This window comes from Maylandia zebra, linkage group LG11 (genome assembly GCF_041146795.1).
Source record: "Maylandia zebra isolate NMK-2024a linkage group LG11, Mzebra_GT3a, whole genome shotgun sequence".
In the NCBI taxonomy this organism is placed as follows: Eukaryota; Metazoa; Chordata; class Actinopteri; order Cichliformes; family Cichlidae; genus Maylandia; species Maylandia zebra.
The window spans coordinates 22,579,623-22,592,400 of NC_135177.1; the positions used below are offsets into that span (position 1 = coordinate 22,579,623).

The following is a 12,778-nucleotide window of genomic DNA, read 5'->3' on the forward strand; positions in this document are numbered from 1 at the left end:
AACTGCTGAGTCTTGTCCCGTGGAGGTGGCTCTTCTATGTTGTGCCATGCGCTTGTGAAGTGGCTGTTTGGTCTCTCCAATGTGTCCCACACCTGTTTTCACACCTTGGCTCATGTGTTAAACTATCTTGCTTAAATGATGGTAAAATACATTTAATTTTCAATTGAAGTAGTTGCTGAATATTTTTCTGCAATTCAGCTAATATATAAATCATTAGACTGTTTCAGATCAAAACATTGCATTGCAACTTGCGTTCAGCAATTTAAACAAAGAATAATTTACGACACTCAATAACCAAAACAAGTGATCAGTAAGACCTTGTTTTTGGGAAAACTAAATATATGACATTCTGATTTTCCTCAAGGTCACGGAGAAAAATGGTATCAAAGTGAAAACAACAAAAGGCGTTTGTTGTGGTGGAAAAAGCATGTAATCAAAATGCCTCAGATTTCCATGTATTATTCTGTGGTCCTAATTAGAGGCTTCCTTTACACTACTTCCATATTCACACAACTTGGGTTGTAGTGTGCTTGTAAACATGGACCTAAATATTAAGTACATGGGTGATGAATCGGCAGATGATGACGATGGAGGTGTGCTGTTTGGTAGGAGTAAATGAATACACCCGTAATGACTAGCTGACATTTTGGTGATAGAGAAAGAGCATGCGTTGTAACTAAAGCATGCTGCATATGCACCTCTTCCTGATGGTTGCACGTAGCATTAGCACTGTGAGCGAAAGCGTGGATGTGGCTTGCTGTAGAGAGAGCGAGTCATTTGGCAGCCTGGTATAGCCTCGGGCTCTCTGCAACTGATTCATGCTCACGCTACTATAAGTGCACGCAGTTGACCCACATCATGCAAAGGGAGGGAAAAAAGTCAGGAGGCAGGCGTTCAGGGGAAGGAAATGGAGATCATCTGATAATCTCATGTTTTTACCAGGGGACTGGGTTCACGACTGAGCTGCGGTTAATAATTAGGCAATATTTATGACTAGTTTGAGTTCTGTGAAAATCATTGAAACACTGCGCTTTTAATATGAAGACAAAGCCCTATCATGAACCTTGTAAAGGAGAAGAATGTGAATACTCTCTGCCAAAGCTCTTCTTCAGCTATTCAATTTGGATTTTTATTTGCAATTCAGATCACTCTCTTAGTTCCCAGAATGTAAAACATTAGTTTTAATCCAGCCTTAACTAGTTTTGGTATTTGAAGTTGCCAGGGGAAAGATTTAACCTCTTAACAACCACCAAGTCACTGCTGATCCACTTAGTGGTAGGCTTATGCTGAATTTTACCAGCAAGATAAAGAAGCATAGTCTCAGAAACTAGAAGACATAACCTTCTAAAGCTGGCATCTCACACACATTTAGACTTTACAACTGCTTTGCTATAAGACTTCAATTTGAATGTGTAAACTAGAAGCGTAGAACTGAACCTAACCATAACCCCATTATTCCAGTACCTAATTATTCCTATTACACCTAATGTTCAGCTAGAATTTCTATAAATATATTGCTCTGCAATTACATGATGCCAAAAACTTGAAAGTCATTTAGCTTAGTTTGATTTAAATGGACAAAAGACTGCGTGTATCACCAGACAAATCTGCTAAAATAAATAAATAAATAAATAAATAAATTGTAAGAACTTTTTCTATATATGTTTTACTTCTTCTACCATCATTTTGTGCTGTTGGAGAATTTTCCCTTAAATTTAAATCCAGGATCCAAAGACTGCCGTGCCTCTTATAATATGACCCAAGCTAAATAGGCAGATTCATTAATGTGTTTTCGCTGGTGAAAATGAAAACTGATTGGGGCTTGTGTAAGGTTAGTTGAAGTAAAATGGGCTTGAAAGTGAACACGTCAGGACTGTGATAAAATGCAGTGTGCATAGTCACACCCACAGGACAGTTTTAATTCTAGAAAAACCCTGAGCTATGGGCATAATGCTATAACGACACAATGTTAACGTAGTCAAGGACGAACTTTAACGGATAAATAAATTTCCTTAATCCTCAGATTTTCAAAACTATTTGGGAGAAATACGTTTTACCTTGTGGAGAACATGGCTATTTCCATACATGTGCAGCTAGGTGGAAACACCGCACACTTGAAACGAAACGACTCTGCGAAAAAGTCCACGAAGAAGAAGCTGTATCCATTTCCTGTTCCGGGGCTTGAAACAAACGTCGTGCGGACGCGCGTCTAAACAGAAAGTTTTGCAGAAAACTTGGCACGTTGAGTGTTTTACGCGTCTAAGTCTTCATCGGTTTTCTTTTTACCTCCACGGCTTAAACGGGCTGACTACGACAGAAGAGTAATTAAGGTTTGTAAGCCTCATGAAGTAGTTATTCCCCGGTGATGGTAGCTCGCGTACAGCGGTGTGCTAACGTTAGTTAGCATCTAACCAGGGAGGTTTGGCGGATGTGATTGATTTAGCAATGTATGTTGCTACGGGCTGGCGCTTTAATTTAATCAGTCTGACTTAACACTCATCAACTAACAAAGTGCAGCAAGGTCGGAGTGACTGACTGTTGATGTGGGAGTTTTTATTAGTTGGAAGCTGGTGAACGTCTGTGTCAGAGCAGCTGTAGCTATGTGGATAAAGGACGGCGGGTTTTGGAGCTCATGTTTGGGACTATCACATTTGTGTGATATATGACTAATTAAGGCCAGAAATCACGAAGATATTTAAGTGATAACCATGCTCAGTAGCGATAATCCATGACATAAGTATTTGATGTTCTGCAGGATTGGAGGATGTCTCTTCCAAAGCGGGAGGTGGAGGAGTTGAGGCCATGGGTAGAACGCACTGTGAAGAAGGTGCTGGGTTTCTCGGAGCCCACTGTGGTGACTGCAGCATTGCACTGTGTGGGAAAGGGACTAGACAAAAGGAAGACCATAGGTAAGTACGGTGAAATATCTCTTATGTACTTAGAGATCTGGTGACGATTCAGTTCAGCCAAAAGTGCCTCTGACATCAGAGGCATATCCCAGGGTGATTTGTTTTACCGGGTTACAAAATGCACCCATCACTGAAGAGAAACGAGTCCAACAGCTGTCTGAAAACCTATCTGGCCTTCTTAGGAGTATTTGGCATGACTACCAAGCTGTGGGTTCTTAACATAGTGCAGACAGCCAGCCCAAAAAATTATGGTGTGAAGATCTGCGATGTAGCTATCAGCAGGGCTTGTTTGCAAAGGTAATAGATTTGCTGTCCAGTTAAAATACTCATGTCATTTGTTCATTCAAATGAAAGATTGTGAGTACAAAGAAAGCTGCCTATTGCTTTTATTTGTTTGTTTGGTTGTTTATTTATTTATTTATTTCATCTGTCTGGGAAATAATTGCTCGGTCTGTTAGACTGACTTCTGCAGGTGCTGTAGTTTAAATGTCAGTATTGGGTTTTCATAGTGTGTATTTTTATGTGGGTATTTAAGCCATTCTGTGGTAACATTATTTTCTTTTCAGAGTGTTAATTATTTCATATTTATCATTCTCAGACCAGCTGCGTCCTTTTCTCGATGACTCTGCTGGAGGTTTTGTAGAGCGACTTTTTGAAGCCCTCGAGGAGAGCCGCAGCACACGTGGGAACAAAGGATCTGGAGAAAAAAACCGCAAGAGAGAACTTAAGGTAGCCTAACATCATAGCAAATGTTTATGCTTTATATTATCATTATATAACTGAATAACTAGATCTGAAGGTGTGGAGTTTTCTGACAAGAAAACTGACTATATTAACACGCTCACATGCAAAAGTGACCTGTGTTAAAGAAAAATAAATACATTACATTCAATGCATGCAGTGATTAGACTGATTGTGTTAAGCCTCAGTTTGATTAACTTAAACCTCAATGTAAACATCCCCTTACACTTGATTTACTCCTACATTAAGCTTAATTGAGGTTTCACTCAGATGGCACTTAACTTTAGTTCTACATGGACTGCACTGACACAATACTGATTATTCTTACGTAAACTTTAATTGCTGCATAAGATATTTATTTTTTTTATTTTTATTGGTGTTTGTGTGTTTGCCGGCTGTACTCAGGATGTGTTTGGTGAAGAGGCTGACACAGGCGCAGCGCGAGAAACTCCCGAGCCAACAGATGGCACAACGGCAAAGAGGAAACGAGTCCCCCGTTTTGAGGAGGTGGAGCAACCTGAGGTGATACCAGGACCTCCATCAGAGAGCCCCGGCATGCTCACCAAAATACAGGTACATAATACTTGGTGCAATAGACAATATATATATATATGTGTGTGTATATGTAAGTATAGTCGGTTTATTTTCTTCGTCAGTCACCTCTGAATCCTTTTGCTGTCCTAACAGATCAAACAGATGATGGAAGCAGCCACAAAACAGATCGAAGAAAGGAAGAAACAACTAAGCTTTACTGCTCCAGCTCCTGCTACAACAGTAATGAGATTTCTTTCCCATAAAAATACATACTGAATAAAGAACTGTAGTCTTTTCAGGTTTTAAATTCTATTTAAAACCTTTCTAACTTCTTTCTGACTCTAGCGGTTGCCTGTTCCCACTTCACAGTCACAGCTGGATGGCCCTCCACTCTCTCGACTTCTTGGCACTGCTGGTGCTGCAGCAGCTGGTGGTGGGTCATCCATCGCTCCCTACCAGGCTGCCAGCTTCATGAATGATGCAATTGAGAAGGCCCGTAAAGCTGCTGAGCTACAGGCTCGCATTCAGTCCCAGTTAGCTATGAAACCTGGCATCCTCGGGGTTTTGGGGAACACTGGGCCACAAAACTTTGTGGCACTAGCTAATCTACATGCCATGGGGATTGCTCCACCGTAAGTGATGTCAGACTATAAATATACAATTTTAAAATGTGCACAAGACATGAAAAAAGTAGGTGATGTCTTTGTGCTCAATTGACATTGAACTGCTTTCTCTTTATGTGTAACTACAGCAAAGTAGAACCCAAGGAGGTGAACAAACCGACACCTCTTATCCTGGATGAGAAGGGAAGAACTGTAGATGCCAGTGGCAAAGAGGTTGAACTCACACACCGCATGCCTACGCTCAAAGGTACATACATGGATACACTGATCCAGTATTTGTACACAAACATACACAATGTGTTTTCTTTGTTTTGATATTCCACAAAACATGTTTCTTTCCCTGTGTAGCTAACATTCGAGCAGTAAAGAGAGAGCAGTTCCGCCAGCAGCTGAAGGAGAAGCCCGGAGATGACTTGGAGTCCACATCCTACTTCGACCAGCGTGTGCCTGTTCCTCCAGCTCAGCGTGCACGCAGGACTTTCAAATTCCATGACCAGGGACGCTTTGAGAAGATTGCTCAGAGAATTAGAACTAAGGTTGGTACAACCCTGTCCCAGTTGTTTGAAAGAGAATATTTAGAATTTAAGAAAAAGAAAGTCATCATATGTCTCTTGTCTCTCTTGTATGGATCAGGCCCAGTTGGAAAGGTTGCAGAATGAGATTGCCCAGGCAGCAAAGAAGACAGGAATCCAGGCTTCAACCAAGCTAGCACTGATTGCTCCTAAAAAGGAGATTGGAGAGGGACAGGTTCCCAATATTGAGTGGTGGGACTCTTTCATCCTGCCTTCCAACATAGACATGTAAGAAATCAAAATTTGATCTTAAACATTGAGTTTGCTATCAGGAATGTGTGGAATACATGGCAATAATAATGGTTTTTTTTTATTTTTAATTTTAAGAAATTCAGACACAAAATTTGAAGCGTTAGAGCTGTTTGGTGTGACCAGCCTGGTGGAACATCCTGCCCAAATGAGCCCACCAGGTAAGTCTATAGGAGGTAAAATGTGTAAGTTAAAAGAGATTTTGTCCTACAAAATCATTATTAACTGTTAAAAATGTCCTTATGCCGTAATGTGCAGAAGTCTTGAGCCACCACTCAGTTTAATTAATTAATATTAATATATTTAGCTATTAAAATGGTAAATGGGTACAGTGAGTTATTGAAACTTGTGCAACCATACATACAAATACAGTATATTAGGGCTAAACAGAGGCTTTACAATTCTAATAGGCTTGAAGGTCAATATGTGGTATGAGCAACATGCAACTAGTCTTCAGGAAAAGTTCTCCAGGGTTCTTGAAGGATATTCAAAGCTCTTCTTTGGATGTTGGCTGTTTTTGTTCTGCTCTCTTGTCAAGATGATCCCACACTGCTCCGATAATGTTGAGGATGGGGCTTTGGGGAGTCCAGTCCATGACTGATGGTGTTCCACTGTGTCTTTTTCTGTCCAGCTTTTGCTGCATCGGCAGCGTGTTTGTCAGCATTGTCATGCTGAAAAATAAAGCTGTTGTCAGTAACATGCTTTCCAGATGGCACATTCATAGTCTATCAAAATCTCAGCAATTTTCTGTGTTCATAATTCCATCAGTTTTGAAAAGCTTTCCAGCACCACAGACTGAAATACAGCTTGAAACCATAACAGAGCCTCCACCGTGTTTTACAGATGGATGTAGACACCACCAATGTTCCCTCTAAGCTGCACGCGTGCGCATTTGCGCACTGCTGGCACGGTCTCTGCGCACAGAAAATCTGCATTGCGCACAAAAAAATAATCTAACCTGAATTGAAATTAAAATTAATACTTTAACAATTCTGTTTTGCAGTGTTAGTCAGTAAGTGACTGGCTGCTCCCGTATGGGATTAGAACGATGCCACCTTCTCCCATAGTCCAGCCAACGATGCGATTCACATTCGTATATACGCAGCTAATCAACGTCGTTGACAGGCTATGACAGCGTCCTTATGTGCCGACACCAGTGTTTTAGCTAGCAAAGCGGCTGATGTGGAGTGAAGCCACGTTAAAGACAACGTGTACAACCATTGGAGATGTGAGCAGGGCAGACGGAACAATTGACGGTTTGGTTTTCTTCCTGAATACTATCGTTGTTTATATTTACTGCGGGAAGAAACTCTACAAACTGCGTTTTATGAGGAAAATGCTCGAAAGCACTCTCCGCCTGTGAGCAAAGACAAAACCAAAAAAACCCCACCCTTTCCTATTGGTCGAAAAATGTACCACGTCGACCAATCAAAAAATGATATGGCAACATGGCATTTAGTTGTTTAGGAAGGGGGAAGTTTTAGGAATGACGCCGGTGTTTTGAGATGTGAGAGATTTGCAACATTTAGCGCAAATCTTGTGTAGTTAGTGTGTAGTGTAGTCAATAGTTTTGTTGTGTGTGTCAGAACAGTGAGGCGACTGCTGAATGTTACAGGAGTGATAAATCTCCTGTTGTCAGGCCTGCAGGTATCAGGCTGTTGTTCTCCTTTATCTCATAGTGGATATGACTGGATGGACATGACTCCATGTAACTTGGATGGATTTGATGCTGGTGTGACCACAAGGCACACGTCTACTGTTGCTCACAGTGGTCCAAGGGACCGTTCAAGGAGTTTGTGTTCGCTCAGACATATGAAAAATTAGAGGGAACATTGGACACCACCTCTCCCCTGATCTTCTCTGTGCATATAGATGTTGATATGACCTAGTCATTTCAAATTTGGATTCATCACGCCATAAGATCTGTTGCTGATTTTCAGTCCAGTTCGTGTGTAATTTGGCATACTTCAGCCTATCCCTGTTTTCATTCCTTATGAATCGCTTCTTGACAGTTTGTTCATCTGCTGTAGGTTTTTAGGTTATTTTTATTTCATTGTATTTTTTTAAGAACATACTTGAAAAAAAAAAAGAATACATAATAAATTAAATAATAATTAAAAAAATAACAATTCTTAACATAATCACACACCCTTTCAAATATCTTAGTGGTGTTTATGTATCACTAGCTGTTATATATTCCTTTCTTTTTTCCCCTTTAGTTGACACAGATAAGCCAGTAACTCTAGGTGTATACTTGACGAAGAAAGAACAAAAGAAACTTAGACGGCAGACACGGAGGGAAGGACAGAAAGAATTGCAAGAGAAGGTTCGTCTAGGACTGATGCCTCCACCAGAGCCCAAAGGTACGCATGTGCAAATCACCACAATAAATAAAAGTTATTATAATGAAAGATTAAACAGAATTCAACTGATGCTTGCTTTGATTATTTTCAGTGCGGATCTCCAACCTGATGAGAGTCTTGGGGACGGAGGCGGTTCAGGACCCCACAAAAGTAGAAGCACATGTTAGAGCGCAGATGGCCAAGAGGCAAAAGTCAGTAACACAGATAATTTCCATATTTATCCTTTTGTTTATGTTTGTAGAGGCTTTCCCTAGGTTTTGTCTAACATTGCCCTCTGCATTTCAGGGCCCACGAGGAGGCCAATGCAGCTCGCAAGCTCACAGCAGAGCAAAGAAAAGAGAAGAAGGTCAAGAAGTTAAAAGAAGACCTCACTAATGGTGTTCACATCGCAGTGTACAGGTGTGTGTTTAAAGGGAGCAGCGAGCTCATAAGTAAAATACAGTAGTTAATAGTAAAATGTATAATGCTAAGTATGTTTGTTAGGAAGTGTGACTGATTTAAGCATCTTCCCTACTCAGGATTCGAAACCTGCAAAATCCTTCTAAGAAGTTTAAAGTGGAAGCCAATGCCAACCAGCTATACCTGACAGGCACAGTTGTTCTGCACAAAGATGTCAACATTGTTGTGGTGGAAGGAGGTAAGTGATGACACCGACAGATGCCAAGACATGTTTTATTGCTTATTACCCTTAATGTAATAAACAATTTTCAAGTTTCCCTATTCCTCACAGAGTGTTTAGCAAGCGTTTGCAGACAAGTTGGCTTCTTCCATGCAAACTACAGGCAACTGCAGCAGCCTGTTAGTAACCAAAGCAGTCACAAGAATGTTTTTGCTGCTGCACAGTATACCTTTTTGTAACCAGAGCCCCCTTGTGACTCCCAGCAACTGCTGGTGAGTCTCCAATTGTTCTAAGCCTGTGTCACTTAGCCCTTAATGAACAGATTCTTGTATCTATAGATACATGTCTGATTCTGCATTGGTTAGCTCTCATGAACGATCTCTAGGGCTAGGTGATATGGCTTAAAATCCATATTGCGGTATAATTTGAAGCATGTGCGGTAGCGATATATATCGCGATATATATTCTTTTCTTCTGTATAACATATTTTACACACTATAAGGCACACTTAAAATCCTTTAATTATCTCAAAAATTGACAGTGTGCCTTATGTATGAATTCTGGTTGTGCTTACTGACCTCGAACCGATTTTATGTGTTACACGGTGCGCAGAAATCTGTCAAAAATGTTTTAGTACGACTTTGGTAAGCTATGAAGGCGCACTGCTTGATGGATTGCCGGAGTATTACGGCTACCGTAGTCAGGAGCCTTGCAGAGTAATCTGGGTCCAAAACTCCCTCTCTTCAGGTCCCAAAGTCAAAAGAACACTGCGGCATCACTGAGAATTAAAAACTGTCTAAATTATTTCATCTTTAATAAAATGATCAGTGTTGCTGCTTTATCAGGTGTAACAATTAAGTTCAACATCCAGGCATCCATGAAAACAGAATTTATTAAACTGAACGGAGTTAGAAGTTAGCAGGAAGTTAGCTTGCTAGTTTCCACCTAAACATGATATGCCATGTTCTGACTGAGAGATTAATAAAAAAAATTAAAACGTACAGCTCTTCTATCACTTCCAACATAAATGAAGACAGAAAAGTAAACAGCAGTGACTTTTGTAGGGTTACTGAAATCGGACTAGCTGGTATATAATGATGTCCTACGTGATCGCTAGCAAAACAGCTACATTAGCATAACATTAGCACAGTGAAGCTGAAGGATGAACGCTAACTTTTCCCCACTTGATAAAAGTTAACGTGAGGGATTCTGGTGGTTAGGGACAAATGCAATTGCATGGCAGGATGCTATAAACGGACCAAACTTCAGTCAGGAGAACAACTGAGATAATCCATCCACAATACGAGGTTAGTCATTAATATACTGCAACAACATGGGAATAGAGCAGCGGCGAGAGAATTCAGCATTAATGAATCAACGGTATGGAAGTGGAGGAAGCGCAGTAATTTGCAAATGATGTTGTTTGTAGCCACTGCAATGCTTTCGACCAAAACAGGTGCAGCTCGATGACACCCTTAACATGCGCTATAGCGGTAGAGGGGTGAAGTCAAAATCTCTACCGTTGGCCAAATTTATATCGTCTCTACCATATACCGTTTATACTGCCCATCTCCATAAAAATTGTACAGCTATATGTATTTCTTTTTATGAAAAGGTTTTTGACTAGAATTCTATTTGTTAAGCTATGCAAATTTCCAGACATTTACTATCTACTTTTGCATGTGCAAATATAGATGTTAGAATATAGAATGAGAACCAGAAATGCAAATAAAAATTGTCTATTCTGCACCTGAAGTTTCTGCAAAGCTCTTTTTAAAAGTAATCTGTAGATGATTTGTTATAAAGCTGCTCGTGAGCCCTTAATCACAAGCTTTTCCCCACTGCTAATTTGCCTAACTGCTAGGGTGTGAAATGTTAGTGAGAGCCCAGTGTATGAATGTAATCATTTAATTCTTGGAGTTGTTCCCTTTGGTTCTAAACTACTGAAATCATGTAGAAGGCAATTAATTGGGTTCTACAAAATTTCTTTCCTGGTACTGCTTCAGAAATTAAAGCAATGGGATAAACACAGTCAGAGTTTAAGGTCTGTTCTATCCACTACTCGGTGTATTACATTTGGGGCTGCTAAAGGATTTCATAATGAAGGTTTGGGATAGACAGCTGCACGCTTTGTGCTTCTCCTCCTCCTCATCTTTTTGGTTGCTCCCTTTTGGGGTCTCCACACCAGATCATCTGCCTCTATCCCTGTCCTAGGGGTCCTCCTCTGTCATACCAACCCTTGCATGTCCTCCTTCATTACATCCATAAATTGTCTCTGTGGGTCCTTCTTTTCCTTCTGTTTGGCCGTGTCATCTTCAACATACTACAGTTAGATTGTTAAGGTCATAAAAAGTTGTCTGAATTGTTTTATGATGTAAGCTACAAGTCAAAAACACGTCAGTCAAGCAATAAAGTTTTTCTTTATGTATTGCTTCTTACCCTCTTCTACATGCATTTTGCTAGTCCGTGTCCACAACCTCTTAAGTTTGCATTCATATCCATAGTTTACTAAAAAATGTGCCTAGCGCTTAAAACAGCGTTTCTGAAATCCTCTTAATTTTTGACATTCGTATCTCTTTTAAAATTATTATTATTCACTATTAGCATTTTAATGATGTATCCAAGTCAAAGTAATGTAAGGGCCTATCTCTGCTAACACAGGGTGGGAGGTGGTGTACAAAGGACAGTTTGCCAGTGCATCATCACAACAAAAATAAAAACAATGAATAAATTAGGAAGCGCTTTCATAAAATATATATAAAGTGATGTACAAATTTACCAGAAGAGCTATTTACTTTGACACTGTCATGGAATTAGTGGCTCCATAGTGTTGGGGTTTATGCGTTTGCCCCACAAATGAAAGATCTGCAGCTTAATCCCAGGAGGAGAGACAAATCTCTTTGGGATTTACAAGTAGTTGGCTTAAAATAGTGCTTTAATGTATTAGACCCTTCATTTCAAAACAATGAATAGAATAAGAAGAGGACTGGATTGGAATTGGGCCTAAGTCTACATTTCTCCTTCCTTTTAGGGCCCAAATCGCAGAAAAAGTTCAAGAGGCTGATGATGCACAGAATCAAATGGGAGGAACACAACAGCAAGAGAGATGGTGAGATTGTTTTGAGTTTTGATTCTTTATGCAAATGCAAGCATATACAGTATTTTAGTGAGATGAAAATCTCTGCCTTTTATTCCTAATTAGATCCAGATGGTGATGATGATACGAAGAGGAACAACAAGTGTTGGTTGATTTGGGAGGTGAGTGAATATTTTGCCTTCTGTTGCGTACTCACTTTTAATTACAATTTGTTTTTTGTGATGTTGCTCAAGTGTAATGATTCCTTTTGGTTCTTTAGGGAACAGCTAAAGAGCGTAGCTATGGAGAGATTAAGTTCAAGCAGTGCCCCACAGAGAGCATGGCCAGAGAACACTTCAAGAAGCACGGCACTGAACACTACTGGGACCTAGCGCTGAGCCAGAGTGTGTTGGAGACCACAGACGACTGAAACTTGTCAGCGGAGTATCTAGTTTCAGTCAGGGCTCTCTTCCTACAAACCTCCAGATCAACAGCCTCACAGCTAGCCAGCCTTCACTGCTGATTGCTGCAGGGGAAAGAGGCGATATCAAGAGACTTGAACATTGAAAACAAGGAACAGTGACCCTGTGTGGATATTTTTGTGAGAATGTGTGACCGATCAGGATGTGTGTAGGAATAGTATGTATGTAGGTCTGCATCAGTGTTCATCTTTTTGGCTAGTAGACTCTTCTGTTAGATATTTCCTGTATTATTAAATACAGTCTGGCAGATTGCATTATGTTATGGAAATCATTACATGAGACGTGATGAGATGACGAGAAACTGTCAGGTTATGTAAAGATTGAAGTTTGGTGAAAATAAAACTGCTTTGACTAAAGCACTTCAATAAAGAGATGCCCCACACATTTAGAGAAAACTATCTTTCACAGTTTAAAATGCCTCAATGTGTTTAGTTTTTTTGTTTAGGTAAAAGGAGGAGTTTGACTCAGTTGTTGCTATAGTTCTCTGTACAGTGACCATCTCAAATAAACCAACTTTAAGCGCCGCCTCCACCATATTTTCTGTAACTGAATTATTTTATTAATATATAAACTATATATTAGGTTTTGGTAGTGCACTGTTTTCTTTTGC

At 40.1% G+C, this 12,778-nt stretch overlaps 1 protein-coding gene across 2 annotated transcripts; it reads left to right on the forward strand.

Annotated features, from left to right (window-relative positions):
• The first annotated feature begins 2,146 nt into the window (after positions 1 to 2,146).
• Positions 2,147 to 12,704, forward strand: prpf3 (PRP3 pre-mRNA processing factor 3 homolog (yeast)). Of its 2 annotated transcripts, none has more exons than XM_024804299.2 (17): positions 2,147 to 2,330; positions 2,756 to 2,909; positions 3,508 to 3,638; positions 4,056 to 4,223; positions 4,338 to 4,424; positions 4,554 to 4,816; positions 4,936 to 5,054; positions 5,156 to 5,343; positions 5,441 to 5,607; positions 5,707 to 5,789; positions 7,848 to 7,991; positions 8,083 to 8,182; positions 8,277 to 8,390; positions 8,510 to 8,628; positions 11,642 to 11,719; positions 11,813 to 11,868; positions 11,967 to 12,704. In XM_024804299.2, the coding sequence occupies exons 2-17, from the start codon at positions 2,765 to 2,767 to the stop codon at positions 12,114 to 12,116; spliced, it is 2,112 nt and encodes a 703-aa protein (XP_024660067.1). In that variant the 5' UTR covers positions 2,147 to 2,330; positions 2,756 to 2,764; the 3' UTR covers positions 12,117 to 12,704. The 2 variants fall into 2 exon arrangements, with proteins under 2 accessions (XP_024660067.1, XP_024660066.1); XM_024804298.2 differs by having other exon boundaries at positions 2,148 to 2,330; positions 4,530 to 4,816.
• Positions 12,705 to 12,778: the final 74 nt, after the last annotated feature.